Below are 19,193 nucleotides of genomic sequence, written 5' to 3' on the forward strand. Positions count from 1 at the left end.
ACTACCCGCAACATCGATGTCAGAATCGCCATTGATTTTCCTGCAAGACTGACTAACAACTACAGATCTAACTGAATCAGTTGAATCAGAGATCTAGATTCTCCGGTCGAATCTTAGAATGCAGCTGGTTTTTATTTTTGTATTTCTTAGGTCTATATGTGTGTGCCGTATGTGTGTAAAATGTGCGTGTGCGTGCGTATGTCTGTAGATGTGTGTGTTTGTGCGTGTGTGTGTGTGCATGTGTGTGTACGTAGATGCGTGCGTACGCGCGTGCGTGCGTGTGTGTGTGTGTGTGACATTCACGTGGTAGTACGAGTGATTGAGTGAATCGGAGTATCTGTACGTGTTTGTTTTCTTATACCTGATCATGTTTTCTTATACCTGATCATGTTTTAGACGATTCATGTATGCATTTATAGTTCTTAAAAATGCCAAACGTGTAACTCATTATACATTTGCCCCTTATGGCATAAATAAACTAACACTGTACTGTATTGCATGGTAGGTATAAGCCACGTATTTTATTCAGTTATGATTCATGTCCGTCAAGTATAACCGTTTGTCCATGTCTTTTAACAGTTTTGTTTTGTTGTTTCTTTTTTTTCTGCAAAAGCTGTCCATTTCGATACTCAGGTCGAACAAAGTACGCTTATCTCATGTCTCAACTCTGAGCTAAACATCGTCTCCACCGGTCAGAAGAGGCAGGGCAGGGCCAGCAGGTGCGGCAGTGTTACATTGTTTGTCAGCGCAATCGGGAATCAAGGACACAGAGTCCGCATGCGGACAGCAACTCAAGAAGCTGCCGCCAAGAGTTATCGGGAAGAAAGATCCAGTCTCTTAGTCTTACAGTGAGTTTGTGTAGTTACAAATGTAATGGTTTGAAGATTTCTTCTCTCTGTTATTGCTTGAGTGCTTATGTTAATCTCAGTTATTCAAGTATGGGCTGTATATTGTAAATGCGTGTGTGTGTGCATATGAGAGAGAGAGAGAGAGAGAGAGAGAGAGAGAGAGAGAGAGAGAGAGAGAGAGAGAGAGAGAGAGAAAGAGAGAGAAAGAGAGAGAGAGAGAGAGAGATGGGGGGGGGGGGGGGGGGGGGCGGTGGTGACACACTATACTTCCGTTTGCTGTTTAAAAGGATACTTACAAAATCGACAATCCCATCAATCAGTCGAGACACAATTTATTAACAACAGAATTTTAATGATATACCAACTTAGTTAATGCATACACTCTTACATACGTATACATCTGAATGCATAAAGCACACACACACAAACATGTACAAAGTACCCCCCCCCCCCCCCCCCCCCCAAAAAAGAAAGAAAAAAAAAGAAAAAAAACATGCCACCCATTAAAATGCTGATAACTCATGAATTACTTATGCAACTTACTTCAAATTTGGTGTACATTGGCCTGAGATATGGAATGATAATTCCACAAAGTTTCATGAATGCCGGTCAAGTGCGCATGGCTTATAATTATATCTATATGCCGCTGGTTTCATAATACTACATCTACTAAAACAGATAAAATGGATAAAAATTTGAATGCATCACATTATTTCATGACAATAGGACTTTTAACTGTGTTGGTCAGAACATGATTAACGAGATGACAGCGGGGGAGCTAGCTGGTCCTGTCCATTGCTGAGCGGCTCGCTCCCATCCCCGGTTATGGGCATGGCCTGCAGAGGATCCTTTCCAGAGGAGCCTACTTCAAGTGCAGCCACATGTCCTTCCAGGTGTGTTTGTCATCACTACCAAGATAGGTGAAGGGAGGTTGATAACCACCCGTCAAAGACCTGTAATTACAAAAATAGTACTTAAAAATCTGAAACAGTTTCAAAACTGTTAGCACACTGCTGTTAATCGCCATAAGTTGTGCATGACTCGACTATGATGTGCCGTAATTATGCATTAAAATTATGATGAAAAAACAACAACCTGAAAAGTGATGGGCGTGTCAGGATAGGGCGGATAATCGTTATATGAAATCTTTAGAAATGTGTCCTGTTTCAGTTATTAATCTTTAAATGTTATAACAACATCCTGGAAATTCACTTCGTAATACAAAAGTAGAAATGGCCCAGTCAGGCTGATTTTTTGGCAAATACAGGTTGACCTTAAAAAAATGCAACCCTCAAAAATGTTAATAACTTCTACATCTGTTGACCAAATCACTTTATATTTGGGGGACATAAACTTAAGCCTATGCATGACCCTTCCACATCTTGGCAACTTTTTTTTTTGAAATAGCACAAAAGTCTGACCATTTGATCTACAAAATTGCCCCTTTGTGAAAGTGTCACGGTAGCTGAAGTTTATGTCACCCAAATATAAAGTGATTCGGTCAACAGATGTAGAAGTTATTAGCATTTTTGAGGGTTGCATTTTTGGGGGGTCACCTGTCACCCAGTCTTCTTCAAATTGGCAAAACAACACTGCTAGGCACAACAGCTGAAACAAATCAATTTGTGTGGGCAAAAAATGAGTTGTTCTTCAATTTGAGATAATAAAAAAATAAAAAAAACAGGGTCACTCTTGCTCACACAATCAAATCTGCATCCAAATCAGTATGTGTTGTTCACATATCTTGTCTAACATGGACGCTATGGCATGCTGAGCGGTGTAGGTGTCAATACTCTCAGCAGGCATAAAAGGCAGTTTTGAAGCCATTTTAGCGGGTAATAAGACAAAGAATGGTACATTTGAGTAACTCGCAAACGCATTGCCTTCAAACTTTCGGAGATTTGTGTTAACACATGTCGTAAAGTACACACGAAATCTCAAGTCATGTGAGGTATTAGTTCTGCTGTTATGCGACATCCCAGAAAGAGTTTTAAATATAAAGATGTACCCTGTCCGATTGAACAGAATTTTTTTTAGAATTAGCATGCATTTAGAAAAATGAAAGCTTCAATTTACCCTTAAATTTAATACAGTTTCACCAATGGCTGTTCAAAGTGCACTTGTTTAAACGCACACACACATTTTTGGAAAATGCTTTTTCAAGAGCCATTGATCAGTTAAGCGTGTTGGCAGTGAGCTTTGCTATGCGTAGGCCGACATTTGCGCTCAGCGCTCTGAATGAGTCAACTTCTTAAAAAAACTACTTTCGCGTTGAAATCCTCATACCACCCATGTCTGATAAAATATGTACATGAAATTTGAGTATGCGGCGCATCTGTCATTGTTCTTGAAGATTTCAAAAAATAAAATTTGTTCAATGATTCAGCAAAAACCTATCGTCAATTTAAGAACTGTTTCTGACATGACAAATAACAGCAGACCTAATGTCTCAAATTACTTGAAATTCCGAAAGTACTTTACAACATGTGTTAGCACAACTCTCCGAAAGTTTGAAGGCAACGCGTTAGCGAGTTACTGTTAACCCGTGGTTTGTAAAAATGTAAAAACATTTTACAAATCACGTCGAACCTAAAACCGCGATTTGTAAAAATGTAAAAATATCGCATTCCACAAAGTAATGCATGCCTTTTATTTTTATTAATTTTTCTTGTTTAGAGCCTCTACGCTGAGTGGTGGGGGTGGTGGTTTTAGTTCCACATCCCATGTTGGTGCAATCCCATTTTGCCACCGTCCCATTTTTTGCCCCATCCCATTTTTGCGACATTTCACAAGCCAAGCGTCGTTTTACAAACATGTCATAACAATAGCGCGACATCCCATTTTGACACCATATCCCATTTGGCCGCCATGCCGTTTCACCGCATTCAATTTCGCCCCCATCCCATTGTCTCGACATTTCACAAGCCAAGCGTCATTTTACTACCGTGTCATAACAATAGCGCGACAATATCCCATTTTGACACCATCCCATTTGGCCGCCATCCCATTTTTTATTTATTCTTCTTGCCAAGCCTCACTATACTACTATACTGCGTTATTCAACTAGGAAGACATGGGGCCCGGGTAGCTCAGGTGGTAGAGCACTAGACTTGTGATCGAAAGGTCGCTGGTTCGAATCCGGGCCGGGACGGACACGGGTCAACTTTATGCGCAGACCCAGAGACGGTATCCATCTCCCACCCCCGTGTCACCACAATGGCACGTTAAAGATCTTGGTCATTCTACCATAAGTGCAGATGGCTGATACCACCTAAACACGCATACATCAAAAGCCGTGAGGGCGTAAAAACTCGAATCGTATAAACCAATTCATGTCCAATATGGGTAATTAAGACCTGACGGACAATAAGCCCCTTATAAAAAAAAGGAAGACATTCCGTTTACGCCAAATCCCATTTTTGCCACAATCCAAAATGTCACGAAATAGGGATGGCGGCGAAATGAGATGACGGCATGGCGACAAAATGGAATGTGGCGCTAGTGGTATGACACAGTGGTAAAATGACACTTGGCCAGTGAAATGTCGCGAAAATGGGATGGGGGCAAAATGGGATAACGGCAAAACGGGATTGCGCCAAAAGGGGATGTGGAGCTAATAGGGAGATTAAGTGTACAGTGCTAGTGGTAGTCGTAGTGGTTAACTTAAGGAAAATCTATGTATCATTACGCGTTCCGCTTACGGTAACGAAACCGACAACGACGTCTCGGCGAGTGCGTTTAGTTTCACTTTCGTTAACGTAATGGTAGGGAAGACAACTGATGCATAATTCTAAAGAGTACCGTCCCATGTCTTGACTCTTCATTTGGAAAAAGAAGACAAGTCTTACCCGTAGCAGACGACGCAGCAGAGACGACACAAAGAAAACCAACAACCACAGAACCGGTAAGTGCAATGTTGTTTGTATTGATACATCGTAATGTTTCTTATATATACCGTAAAGTACCTTGTAAGCGCCCCCCCCCCCCCCCCCCCCCCCCTGTGCACCAATTCCGACCCAAAGTAGGGGGTGGGCGCTTACCGTCTAGGTACTACACCCTATGCACGAGCAATTTTCATTGAGAAATGTGATCTTTTATCACTTCGTAATCATATCTTCTTTCATTTTCCATCGTCAATTGTTTTTCTTGTTCGTATTGTCATTAGAAGAGCTTGGGGAGACAAATGTCGTCGCATCCTTTTCTTGTCTGCAGAGGTGCCGCTGTCGGCCGCAGGCTGTGTCTCCGTTTCCCTTGAACAAGGGGTACGTCTTCTGGATATGGGCAGCAGTCTATTTTACTTGGCCAAAGACTGTTTTCGGCAGAGAGAGAGAGAGAGAGAGAGAGAGAGAGAGAGAGAGAGAGAGAGAGAGAGAGAGAGAGAGAGAGAGAGCGAGAGGAGGGGGAGTAGTGTCTGTGTGTGTGTGTGTGTTTCCATTGGCGTTATTATCCAAATAGTCAAGAGGTGTACGATTTGATTCGCGGCATCTTGTAATCATGGACTTGCAGGCGTTTAGATCCAAGGCGTGCAGACACACGTGGGTTTGCAAGAAAGGGAAATCATTCACAAAACTAGCAGATCAAGTGCGGAATTTTTATTTCGCCTGATTTCAATGGTGTAAAGTGGGGGGTGGGCGCTTACAAGGTACTATACCCTATGCACGGTTTTGGACTAAAAGTGGGGGGTGGGCGCTTACTCGATACTGGGCGCTTACAAGGTACTTTACCGTATATAGGCCAAGATAATACGGGAAGCAACCCTGGGCAATCTGCAAAAGGCCCAGCCTTCCGGCAGTGGTGAAGGCAAGTCTCTCATTGACATAGTCTCTGCATATCCAGGCCAAAACTAAAGATAGTTGCAGCAGAGTTCCCACAACAAACAAGCATAAATGAAACATAGAATTAATGGTTGGACATAGTTGTACTCCCAACTGTATTTTGTTTTTGTTTTTTTGTTATGTTACTCTGTTGTGTGTTATGTTTTGATTCAGTAAAAATGTCGATTGCTAAGTTCACTTTTGTTTTCAAATCTTGTTCAAATTTTATGTGTGAGTTTGTGTGATTAGAGATGAATTATTCAAAAAACGCAAGGAAAACAAGGTTGGCATTATCCTCCTACATTCAGTAATATTAGGCATGTATGAAGTCTAAAGTTCCGCAACATCTACAGTTTCATATATTTTAATTAAGCACAAGGTCACACGGAAAACCCATTCTTCTTTTTTATGCCAATGGTGACAAGACAACAAGCGACCCTAAACTACCTGTTAGCCGGCCGCACTGCTTGACCTCAGTACCAGAGCGACCGCAAGCAAAGCCCGACTTGATATGGTGATCTTTGATTACTTTTCCTTCACTTATCCAAACATTATTCTCTTCCTGAATTTTTATAAGCCAGACTCCATGGCAAACACCTAGCAATGACCAGGATCAGAAATACATCTCACTTTATACACCTTAAGCCAAGTCTGAGTAGTCTGTTATTCTTCTTTCTTGATTGATTGCCTCCCTTTTACCATAAAATTCTCTGATTTCCAAATCTGAGATGCATGCATCAGTTTTAGTGTTATGTCTGCAATAAATTTAGTTTCTGTACATTTATCATTAATCATAATTATTCCAATAAATTGACTTGCACTAAAGCTAAGTTAGAGAGAGAATTTACTGACAACAATTAAATCAGATCTAGAGTGAGTTGTTTCAACATAAAAACAAGCATTATAATTGTACAATCACATAGACATGTATACACACTTTGGACTGAACTCTCACTCTGTAATACAATTTCAAACGTTGAATTTAATTACTATTTCTTCAAGCTTTGCCATGCAAAGGGCAATATTTTAACAAATCTCAAATGTATGTTCTGTTACTCAAAATAATCCCTTTAACTTCAAGTAATATTAATTATAAATTATTTATAACACCTTATACGCACATATATGTAGATAACCAATTCTAACTTCATATGACTATAATTTGATTTTCCATTTGTTTCACTTCCAAAGTCAAATAATCATACAGCAAATAGTACACAAACTCATTTCAATTCATGGACAGATCCAGTTATTAATATGTGGTTATTTAGGAATGTAATGGCACTAGAACTGCCTAAATGGCAGGTAAAAATAGTTATACACGTTAAAAATACACTCAAGCAAAATATGTGAGTGTACGTGGGAGTTTCAGCCCATGAATGTAGAAGAAGAAGATTGGATCTTTTGTAAGGACAGGTCCTGAGGCAAATCCACACAGCCCAAATATTTGACAGTTCAGTGTCTTTGAAAAAGTTATGGTAGAAGAACAAGATTTTCAGTGAAGAGTGGAGAGTCCCATGTGACTGCCTGGCTGGTGATGATGGTTGTTTAGTGGCCGCTTGGTACCGAGGTATGAGCAGACAAGAAGACCCTCTGCCTGCAAACTACAAATTACAACACAGCACTACCCATGTCAGAGATCCATGTGCACACCTACTAATGCATAATGAAGAATAGCATGTACTAAAGTAATTTGCGAAAGCAAGTACAGCTGTACAGGCTGATGAAGCAAAGTAGCACTAGCAGTTACTTCAAGAAAGTCACTGTCCTACTTGATATGTCAAAAGCCGGTATATACCACACAAACAAATTATGTTCAGTGTCAGTATGAGTGACCATCAGATATGTATTTATACACAAGTGACAAGAGCATACAATTTTACAAATGATCAATAAATGGAGGTCAGCTGGGTTCTTACCTGGCTTTATTTTTTACGCAGGTTCACTTGATAATAGACATATGCTTGTTTGGAATCAGTAGCGAAATAAGAAACAGGCCGCAGCCAGTATGAAACGTTTAAAGCGCGCCCCAGTTGGGTGCTTCTTTTTTTGTGTGTCAATTTTACAGACGACAGAAATGTCTGAATGTGCAGCATCTATTTGGTTTAACCAAATTTAACTCAATAAAGTACCACTGAAAAAGTTGCTTTTGCATTTGACTGACTATTAGGGTTTAACGTCCTCTTAGACCAACTGGTCTATATTGGGACAGGTGTTGGTAATACGCTGAAAATATGGTGTGATACTTTGATTCGAACAAGCCCGCTGTGGCTGTCTTCTTCGACACACCAGCATTGGGTTTGTCTTGTCAAAGTATTGAAATACGATCATGATAATCAGAGATGAAAGATCATGCAAGCGTGTCTTCGTGTTTTCCAAGCCCTGAGACTTTTGCTGTGAACTTGGGATCTTTTTCGGGGGTGTTCGGACACCAAAGAGAGTCTGCACAAAGTTGAATCCGAGAAATAAATCTTTTACCGAACGTGGGGATCGAACCCACGCTGATAGCGACCAACTGGCTACAAAGCCAGCACGCTACCAACTTAGCTACGTCCCCGCCAATTGCATTTGACCAGATACTTGTAGTTGCAAACCGGGTTATCCACCATATTTTGAACTCCCACCAGGCGACCGGGCAGTAGATTTGGCCATCTCTAAGCAGTGAAATCATGTTAATAATTTAAAGCCTTCTACAGGGTCAATTTGTTTAGATGCTTGGCCATTTGGATGCCAAACACCATGTGACACAAGATCAATGCAATGAGCATTTCTTCTACTTGAGAGCTACACAGACAATTAGTAGAGATACTCCTCCAGTGTTGGTGGATTCAGTCCAAAGAACTGTGATGTCTCACTGCCATGTAGGCAAGTATGACAGTTGGACAACAAAACTCCAACCAGGTAGAGTTTCCCTACAGGGGACAAGAACAGCTTCAAATTTTTTTTTGAAATCCAAAAATGCCCACAGCCTAACAATTTTTGAAAATTCCCATTCAACAGAGTTTCTCACCCTGCTCATTTCTGTGTTGAAGGCCTGTTGCTCTTCTGTGATCTGTCCACGGTACGGCCTCATCAAGTTAGGGGTCAAGGGGTAGGCTCGGTCCCCATACAGGTACATTTCATCTCCTGCTGGAGTGACCATGTGCTGCTGCATGTGTTCAAGAATGCCACTACCATTCAGCAAAGCTGCGTCATGTCGTCGACCAACCAAGGGCCCAAAAACATTTGCCACAAGGCCATTTGGTGTCACGACACACTGAAACTTTAGAGAGTGCACCCTCTTATGGCCATTGTACACTTCTTGTTGCAAATGGCCGGGGCGACACATTGATCGTATTGTGCCATCAACCATCCCCCAACAAAACTCCAGAGGAGCCCCCTTGGCATGTATAGCTGCACAGTACCGTTCCAGTTGGGGCACTGTCAGCCATGGCTGATTGAGGTTTGTTAGTTTGTCAGAAAACTGATCATAGATGAAGTCGATACCTACCTTGAACAGCACACACAACTCCGGCTTGGGACGATGAAACATCTGCGAAAGGTCAGCAAACCGACATGGGTAAGCCAACCTCCGCAGACAGATGCAGAGCACCTCCAATCCTGAAAAAAATCATAAATTCAAATGAGCCTGGTGAGTGTGTATGCGAATGTGTGTGGAGAGGCATATTCTCATACAGTCTTCAAGTTCAAAAATAATAACACTGCAAAAGTTTTCTCACGCGCCTTAAAATACCCAGCCCGACATGCTTATCATCAGTTTGATTTTCTATTTATCAGGTTTGACACAGTTACTGGCTATACTGCACACACAAAAACAGTTACCCGACAAGAACAAAATAAAAAGATTTTTATTTTGAAGGGGGGGGACACCACGAAGACAAAATCAATAAAAACAATTATCATAAAAAAAGTTAAAACAAATAAGTCCTTTGCACATCAAAAGTAACTTCCCTTGAACTTGGATTCATGTAACAATGGCGGCCACTTCGTCAACTTGTAAAAAAAATATTCATTTATTTTGTTAAACTAATATGAATAAATTATCAGTATCGACGCATCTTTATTTATTCTGTTACCATATTTCAAAAATAATTTCACTCAACTCCACAGACTAAGTCAGTAAGTGGCACAACCAATTCACTATTATTTCTCTATTGTCTAAATAGAGTACTGTGTCGACCAAAGGGGCTAAAGTTAGTCAGGTACATTTTGTGATTCAAGTTCAAAATACATAGTTCAAATTTTAGATTTTAAGCAATCCCAAAATAAATTATGCCCCAACTCAACGCTCCGCTTTAATCTTTTACGAAACCTGAAATAGTAAAAACAACTCACTGAATATTCACAGTAAATGCAAACTTCACGACTTTGCGAATCAAATCATGGAGGAGGATCATTAAACTATCATTCTGACTGAAATACAACTCAACTTCACAGCAACCAGGGTAAAAAATAAATCCTCACCACTGGCCTTGGTTCCTTGATTGTTCATTCCATTAGGCGCCTGCATAGTCCTCTGCATTCCCAGAAGGGCGCACAGTCTCCGAATCTCTTCCGCGCTGAAGCGAAATAAGTCCTCACATTCGATGGCTGTGAAGTGATCAAGGGCGAACTGACCCTCATAGGCCCTTCTTTCTGGCTGTTGAAATGTAGGTTAAACTTAGTGAAATCATGGATCACTTGTACACTTTATTCAATTAATTAGCCTGAAAATTCTGCTGAAGCTACTCAAATCAATCAACTCGCCAGCTGGGCGAGTAACTTCAAGAAAGTCACTAACCTGGCAGAAATTTCGCCGCCCCGATACATACCAGTTCCCACAATTGATCTGCAGTAGCGTTAAAACCCTTTTGGTTGCATTTGACCAGAATTTTAATTGGCCAGCCAGGTGAGTTGCGAGCCTGTTCTTACTAGCCAAGCGGATTGTTTACTCGCCCCTGCATAACAAATGACCCTTACAGGTTGAACTTGAAGCATGTTGGATAAATAGTTTCAACTGTGCATCTCAAAAAGCACCAGTTGACAGTATTCTGATATAAATACTGTGTATGTTTTAGAACACAGAAGTTTCCTTGTACTGAAGTAATTTGATCCTAGAAATAATAAAACTAGAACCAAGGTGCCTTGTGCTTAAAAGTCTGATAGAACCAGTAAGTGTAACATCCTTCTTGAAAGTACATGTATTGCTATCAAATTAAAATGACACAAGAACACAAACTGACAGTGACACAGACTCTGTGACAGAGAGTGGACTTAATAATAATAGTCATGCTTTGATGAAACTAAAACTCTGACTGCAGATTTGGTCATCAGTTTCCATTTGATTTTGATTCTTGAACAGTAAATAGTTAAAACTCTATGTTTATAAACCATTAAATGTAAGTAACAAAGTCACACGGAAACCAAATCTAGGTGTAAGTGTTAGATCTACCCAATATCACTATCAGTATCACTGTTGATTCAGACAAGATCACTATAATGACTATGAAAATGAAATCTAACCAAAAAAACATTTAATTTTTTACATGAACAACATTTAAAACCTAACCATAACCAATCCAAAGTAACCTCACCGGCCATAACCAAAATATACGCCTGTTCCTGACAATTATATTTTAGCGGAACCTTTAATGCCTTTAGAAGCTAGACCTAAGCTTTGACTTGTTTGCTAACCTGATCAAGAAGTGCGAAGACAACAAAATCATCTTCTGCGTCATCCTCGTCCCACGCCGCAAGCTCAAGTTGGTCCCTGGCATCCATGAAGATCGATCTTAAAACAAAACATAAACAGCGAGAGGATTGGAACATTTGCAACTTTTCACTGCATAACTCATCTTCCAGACAGTAAGCGAAATCGAAATCGAAAAGGGTGAATCGAAAAACTGAACACAACTCAAAAGCGGCCATTTTTTGTGTGTTTGAAATGTGAAAAAGCTTGCTCTGTTCAACGCTTAAATTACAGCATCAAACCAGGATTATATCACACATTAAACTGACATTTGTACCATTAAGTGGTTTAGGAACATACTAGTTATAAATAATCCTGTAAATAAACAAGCGTTCGCTCAGTTTTTACATACCTTTTGGGGCTCGTTATTTTCGTCGATTCAACCACAGCTCGTTAGCGGATCGAAGGAAGCATCCGTAAACTTTGACCTCTAACCTTTGAACTGCGCACACATCGCTGACGTCAACACATAAAAAAGTACCGATAACCACTAGCACTACCACTGGCACTGTACACTTAATCAGTCTAATGGTACATGATATGGTGGTAAAATGACACTTGGCCTGTAAAATGTCGCGAAAATGGGATGGGGGCGAAATGGGCTAACGGCGAAACGGGATTGCGCCAAAATGGGATGTGGAGCTAATGGTACATGATATGGTGGTAAAATGACACTTGGCCTAAGAAATGTCGCCAAAATGGGATGGGGGCGAATTGGGATAACGGCGAAAGGGGACTAATAGATCCCTTGACTTTGGGGTAGTGCGACTCTGTCACTGCTAGCTTTCCACTGGGAGGAAGCGACCGGAATTTCCCAACGATGGGAACCCCGAGTAATGAAAATAAAAATAAAAAATAAAAATCTCAAAATTAACAGTAACAGAGTCGCGCTACCCCAAAAGTCAAGGGATTTCGTATTCGTCCCTTGACTTTGGAGTTGACAAGAAAATATCGGGCGCAAAAAGGTGATTTGTAAAAATGTTTACCGTGATTTGTACAATTTTTTTTGTCTCATTACCCGCTAATGCAGCTTTAAAAACTGCCTTTTATGCTTGCTGAGAGGATTGACACCTACACCGCTCAGCATGCCATAGCGTCCATGTTAGACAAGATATGTGAACAAAACTTACTGATTTGGATGCACATTGGATTGTTTTGTCTAAGAACATGCTAAACATGTTTTGTTTAAGCAATTCTGATTTGTTGTCAATTTTCACCCGGGAACCTTGATTTTGCGAATTTGATTTTGGGGTGTGTTTGTGTTGTAGGTTTCACTGTATCGACACTACGTCTGTTTTCTGAATAAGTTAGGGGCATAAAAAGCCTTTCCAGTCATATAATTGGTTTTACGATAAACGGCCTCATCATAAAGATCTGCCCTCAAACGCATCTGTAAAGTTTTTTTATGACGAGTAGTGTAGAACAATCACCATCTTACACATCTGATCGCAAGATTATGCATCCCCGAAATTTGTTGCTATGTCTCCGGCGCATCAGTATCTGTCCGAAGGGTTTGAAAACAACTAATTACAACACACACACCCCTCCTCCCAACCTCCACCTCCACCACCACCCCCCCCTTCCCACCCAAGAAAAAAAAAGAAGAAAAGAATAAATACATTGATAAATACAAGGAGAAGGAAATAATAAATTTACTTTTTTTTTCAATTGTTTTTGATAACAAATCTATTGCTTCTAGGTCATCATTATCAGGCCGATGATTAAACCAAAGCTTAGTCACGGAAATGCATATATGGACTAAAAATGACGTGTTTTTTCTTGCAGGACAATGGCTTGGACATGACTTCATCCTGAATCGGCAGAGCAGCGATGTATTCTTCCATGGATGCCATGGACGTCTTCCACCTAGCGGGCACACAGATGGTTCACAAATCTACCCACTTGTATATTGCATACCTACCCCCTCACTCTTAAAGAATGGCAGGAGCTATTGGAAAAACCGTTTTTTTTATATATTTTACGGTAAATACATTTTTGTCTTTGATCTTCAGGCTTCCATAACAGTTGTCTAAATGTCTTGAGAATACGCCTGAAACGTTATATGAACCAAAACAACAACAACCGAAAAACAAACGCTGTGCATAGGGAACACAAATATCGATGATAATCTGCTAATAATTTAGCAGGGAGTATCAGCCGGGACATTATTTATTATTCTGAATAGATCAACATTCATATATGCATCAAGTGTACTAATTGATCCTCCTAAATAGTTGTATTTGTTTGTGACTGATGCACTTTTTATTCACTTTGCACATGTATGTATCACGTAAGAAAAATCAAGGGAGGTAATTTTGCTCGGATTAGATGGTTCCCTCCCCTGATAACAAAAGCACACAAATTAAGTTTTTCCCCCTTTTCGTATGTGTTTTTCAAAGGTTTTGTTGGTTTTTGTTGAATATTGATGTGAAAGGTTCAGTCCTTCCCGAGTAAACTATTCGATTTACAGTCTCAGAACAGACCAGGCCTGAAAAGACCATCGCTAAACACATCAACTAATCAGCCTGGGTGCAGTTTGTGATTGTTTTTTATTGACTGATTTGTGAACGAACACAAGCAGGAATCTGTGATGATAACACATCAAAATAAATTATCACTTTGCGCATGAAGCAGCCAGGTTGTCGAATCTAAGTCTTTGTTCATGTACAATCTTGTCTAAATCTGGGATGGTGAGCCAAAAGCTTTCATGGGAACAACTGTGCCTTTCTGTGTCTCTCAATTTTTACACCACTTGCTACTCATGATTGCATGACACTAAGAACAGGCAAGATGTGAATATCGTGGTTTTAATGATGCATTCGGACATACAAATGGTTACCGCTGTTTTCTTAGATACGTGTGATCTCTCTTTTTCCCCTGGTCCTTTCTTTTTGATGTTATTTAGCTTGAAGTTTGTTGCAACTATTGGTCCGCTTGCATTTGTTGTTATATTAATTGTGGATATGTTATTTAATTTGTCTGTGTTCCCTTATTATGTTGTCACTGTCATCTTGATGAATAAAGGCTATGAGAAAAAAAATGTTACCCTTCACCATTCGCAAAATATGCAGCTAGCTGCATATACTAAATATTTCTGATACCTTGACCAAATACGATGTTTATTTTTGCGTGTTCTCGTTTTTTCAGAGCGAACACACACACACACACACACACACACACACACACACACACACACACACACACAGACAGACAGTCTCTCTCTCTCTTTCTTTCTCTCTCCCACCCACACACACACACGTACACGCACACACACACAGTTTCAATGTTAAAAACTTGAACCACGTATCCCTGTAGCATCGATGAAGGTTGTGTACAGGAACATCATAAAAGCTTGCTTACAAACGGACTCGCTGTCTTCGAATAAAACAGCTTTCGAATAAAAATAGCTTACCGTTGGATCTTTGCTCAAACTGCGGCTTTCTTGTCCACATTCCTGGCGCACAGATCTGCAATGTGCAACGTTACTGTTGAATACACACAATTTATGTTGAAATCACAGGGCACAGACAGACATATCTCCCCCCTTCCCCCTTACACACACACACGCGAAGTAGAATCGGCCACTGAAAATGCAACTCCCCCCCCCCCCCTCCCTTTCCCACGACACACACCACGACACGAGACTAGCTGAGAAAAGGAAAACGTGTGGAGGAATACATAATGTAAAAACCAGATCTAAAAGTAAGCCCGGTTTACCATTTCAAACCGCCTTTGAGTATGAAATGTTCGGACGCGCCCTTTCACTTTCAGCCTACAGTGAAATGGTAATGTACGTACAAGCTTTGTTTCAGAACTGTGAAACGTAACAACTAGGTTTGAATTCAATATACAAGTAAATTTAATGGAAGATCAAAGTAAAGGTTGGGTGTAATGTCAAAAATTATACTTACATTCCGTTTCAGCATGCTCTTGCACAGGAAAAAAACTCCCAGGGCTTTGTCCTGCTTGCGATTTTGCCAAAAGTACTTTGAACACACCCCCGACGTAACTTTCAATGAGCATCATAGTGTTTTTGCCACTTCCCGGTTGAATTTGGCGCCTAATTCCAACTTCGCTGCATCTCAGGGTTGTTTCTGGTCCCCCAAATGTATACATTCAGACCTATGCCACCCTGATCGATCACAATTTTGCTTTTTACGTAACTGGCGCAAGATGGCAGACATCTTTGGACCGTAAATGACTCTTTGCGCATGCGCCGCTAATAATTTGATTGGTCGATATTTTTAGGCAAAGCACATGGTCTCAGAAAACAGAAAAGTAAACATTGGAAGCGTGAGTCACGCTCCCAAAAAATAACAACTTTGTTTACATATAAAAAAAAATCTGTAACTTTTTGCCCCATGGTTCATTCATCATCTGAAATAACTTTTTAGCGAAATCTAACCATAAGATTATTGGAAAAAAGTCAAAATGTAGACGACCACATTTAAAAAAAATCATTCAAGTAAAATAAAACATTAAAACGTTCATAATAAACAATAGTAAACAAGAATTAAAATAAAATTAAAAAAACAAAAAATAGACCGCCCATGCCGGGAATCGAACCCGGATCACTTTGGTCACTGTGTGTCCCTGTCGCTCTCTCGTGCTCTCTTGTCTCTCTTTCAGTCTCACCGAGACAAACACTGCATTGTTGTTTCTTTGCCGAGACCAAATCCCCGCACCCGCTGGCTGGCTTGTAAACCACGCTTTTCTCGTCACTCCGTGACGTGTTCGGGTGAGGCTGTTCGCAAAGCGACCAGCCTCCCACCGCAAAAACCGTCCCACCGTTAAGAGTGGCTTTCGTGTTTTTTGGGGCATTTAGGTCCCAGGTAACATTATGAAGTTTTAATACGATCAATCGGACCTATTATCAAGTTAGTGTATCAACTTTTGAACGAACTGCGCCCAGTAGTTTCCCAACAATAAGCTGTTAAGTCGAGACAGACACACAGACACACAATTAAAGTCTGCTGGACCCTCCTACTGCGTACTCGGGGATAAAGAGATTGTATGGTACACAAATACGAACGGAGAGACTCGAAAACTCGAGTCGAGTCAATACTGATCCCCACGCCCGAGATCCATGAGCCAGATTAGCTCAGTTGGTAAAACATCCGATCGCTTTTCTTGACATTGGTGGTCACGGGTTAGAACCTCTTCGTTGGCAAATTGGTTGTTTTAATTGTTACACTTTTTTCTGAACTCGTAATTCATGCAGTGATTCATTGTTTCTTCATTCCACAGGTTTTGGATGATGTAATGAATCAAAACGTTACATTATTATTGAATACTTCCAGTAGACGATTTCCCAGAAATACCCTTTTTTTGTTTGTTTTTGGTAACCTAGGCTTTTGTGAAATGACCAATGGGTATGGCCGCGACTACATGTAATGCAAGGGCGGATCCAGGATCTGAAGTAAAGGGGGGGGGGGAGGGGGGCGGGGGCACCCAAACTTGTTTGCACAAACTTCAAGTCGCGCCCGAACATGCTAGGGGGATCTTTTTTTCAAGGAAGCAAAATGATGCAATCTAGGGCCACCTGAGCTCAGAAACTGTCATTCAATCATCTCTCTCTCTCTCTCTCTCTCTCTCTCTCTCTCTCTCTCTCTCTCTCTCTCTCTCTCTCTCTCTCTCTCTCTCTCTTTTTTTTTCCCCCTGAAGGGGGGGCCCGGGCCCCATTAGCCAGCACCCCCCCCCCCATTTTTCTTTTCTGAACTCTTTATTCTTGTATTTTATTCACTTTAATTTGTTCCAAAGGTATTTAGACGTGTTCTGAAAATCGAATATAATGCGTAAGTGCCCTTGAATACAGCTTTCTCAGAATCCTGTATTCTATTTTTAGTACGGGATACCCCAAAGAAAAGATCAAAGGGTATATGTATCCCCGTGTGTCGACTGATAGTAGTGTGCTTGTGGTATAACTAATATAGTGCCTTTGTAATTCCTGTGAATTTTCTCTGAAAGAAGCAGAAGAATAGCCTAGCACAAAAAATAAGGGTGAATAAAGATTTTTTCTACCTGATTATTGTTCATGTTATCTCGTGTGTTATGTGTGTGTGTGTGTGTGTGTGTGAGAGTTTGTGTGTATGTATATGTGTGTAGTGTGTGCGTGTATGTGTGTATGTGTGTGTGTATGTGTGTTTGTGTGTGACTGTCTGTGACTGTGTGTGTGTGTATGTGTGTGCCGTGTGCGTGTGTGTGCGTGTGCGCGGTGTGCGTTTGTGCGCGCGTGTGTGTGTGTGTGTGTCTGTGCAAACGTATGAACGCGTGCGGTTTTGTGTGTGGGCGTGTCAAAACTGCAGGGGCGGTTCAAGGGGTACTTGGGGGGGGGGGGGGGGGATGGGGAGGGGGGAGGAGGGAGTCGCCTGTAAGGGTATGGAACACCAAGAGCTAGCAACAAGTTTAATTAAAACAAGACTGAGTGAGACTCAATCTCAGAAATTGCCACAAACTAACAAAATATTGAAAAAAAGCAGTATGTTCTTGTTTGCGTTGGGAAGACTTTAATGAGTGAAATACAGGTGAAAGGACCAGAAAGGCAGAAACAAGACAGAAGAGAAGAACGAAAGGGGTGGGGAAGCTCAGCGAAAACAGTCCCGGCACGAGAAGCCGACCCCTTGGGACCAAAAGTAAACAGAAACAAAAGGCTACAGATATTTAAAAAAAAATAATCACAAAACAATCTTGCATGTTACTACAAACTTTAACATACACAAAAAGAGGGTGTGGTGGGGGGGGGGCTATCTGGTTGGTCTATCACCAAGACATATTTATTTGGTAATAAATATACATGTACCAAATTAAGCATCTTTGCTTAGAACCATTCCAAAGGCCACAAAAAGAAACGATTCAAATAGCACTCTAAGCAGTGGTGAAAAAACATCTGGTAGGCAGTACGAACACTGCGACAATACAGTTGAAATACTGAGACTAGTTGCTTAAGTTATGTCAGCACAAAGTCTGGTTCCAGGTGCAAAAATCATGATTCTTACAGGTAAGCTAGAAGCAGTTCAGCTGCTAACCACATGCCACGATTACTAATTATCTAATAGGCCTATATGTTTGCCAATAACAGAATATCAATTCAAGGTATGCATTACTTTTTATCCTGCCACTGTCCTTTTTGAAAATATAAAACTAAAGTTGTAATTCTCCGTTTGTTAATTATTCGTTTTTAACAGTGACATTTTGGACTGACTGATGTAGGATATCCAAACAAATCGAAGAAATCTATGACCCGAATAGATTGAACACACTAAAACAGTAATTCTATGTCGTCGGGAGTAAGGGGGAATGATCTGTATACTTGATTTCATTTTACAACAAAGCAACACTGAAGTTTACATTATACAGGAACTGCATGGTGGTTTGATACACGCATATGTCACCATTCATATACTTTTGCACAGGCAAACAACAAAACAGCGATACAGAATTAGCTATTGTAAGGATAATAAACACCTTTGTACACGTGCCAGTACGCTTGATCAGTGACTTGTGCATGTGTTGAAAGCAGGTTTAAGTTTGCTGATCATGTTCGCGTCTTAATTCTTGCGTGCGAGGTTGCATCGATGCACAAACCGTGGCACACACACTGCACTGCGGCACACTACACACACACACATGACACACACACACACAGGGGCGGATCTGGGGGGGGGTGCAATGGGTGCAATTGCACTCCCCCCAGCGGGACAAAAAAAAAAAAAAAAAAAAGAAGAAAAAAAAAAGAAGAAAAATGTATCACCTGAAAATAGCACTTTACACGCTCAGATTGCACCAGATTGCACAATTTTGCTT

The 19,193-nt window shown here is 40.7% G+C and overlaps 2 protein-coding genes and 1 long non-coding RNA gene across 6 annotated transcripts in view; 1 reads left to right on the forward strand and 2 right to left on the reverse strand.

Annotated features, from left to right (window-relative positions):
• The window catches only part of LOC138962558 (probable U3 small nucleolar RNA-associated protein 11), a 60,704-nt gene that overhangs the window by 23,755 nt on the left and 17,756 nt on the right, over nucleotides 1–19,193 (forward strand). The window lies entirely within an intron of this gene.
• LOC138962557 (uncharacterized) lies at nucleotides 1,667–15,478 on the reverse strand. Its single transcript, XR_011454547.1, has 3 exons — nucleotides 15,302–15,478; nucleotides 14,803–14,857; nucleotides 1,667–1,801 (listed from the first exon to the last, which is right to left on the reverse strand). It is a non-coding gene; the product is annotated as an uncharacterized lncRNA (long non-coding RNA).
• On the reverse strand, nucleotides 6,625–12,207 carry LOC138962556 (uncharacterized). 3 transcript variants are annotated; one of them, XR_011454546.1, is made up of 5 exons: nucleotides 11,743–12,200; nucleotides 11,336–11,432; nucleotides 10,127–10,301; nucleotides 9,153–9,262; nucleotides 6,625–7,266 (listed from the first exon to the last, which is right to left on the reverse strand). XR_011454546.1 is itself a non-coding variant. In XM_070334411.1 (4 exons), exons 2-4 carry the CDS (start codon nucleotides 11,420–11,422, stop codon nucleotides 7,211–7,213), a joined length of 318 nt encoding a protein of 105 aa, XP_070190512.1. In that variant the 5' UTR covers nucleotides 11,423–11,432; nucleotides 11,743–12,196; the 3' UTR covers nucleotides 6,625–7,210. The 3 variants fall into 3 exon arrangements, 2 of the variants coding, with proteins under 2 accessions (XP_070190512.1, XP_070190510.1); XM_070334411.1 differs by lacking the exon at nucleotides 9,153–9,262 and having other exon boundaries at nucleotides 11,743–12,196; XM_070334409.1 differs by lacking the exon at nucleotides 6,625–7,266 and having other exon boundaries at nucleotides 7,877–9,262; nucleotides 11,743–12,207.

Source organism: Littorina saxatilis, linkage group LG3 (assembly GCF_037325665.1).
Source record: "Littorina saxatilis isolate snail1 linkage group LG3, US_GU_Lsax_2.0, whole genome shotgun sequence".
NCBI lineage: Eukaryota > Metazoa > Mollusca > Gastropoda > Littorinimorpha > Littorinidae > Littorina > Littorina saxatilis.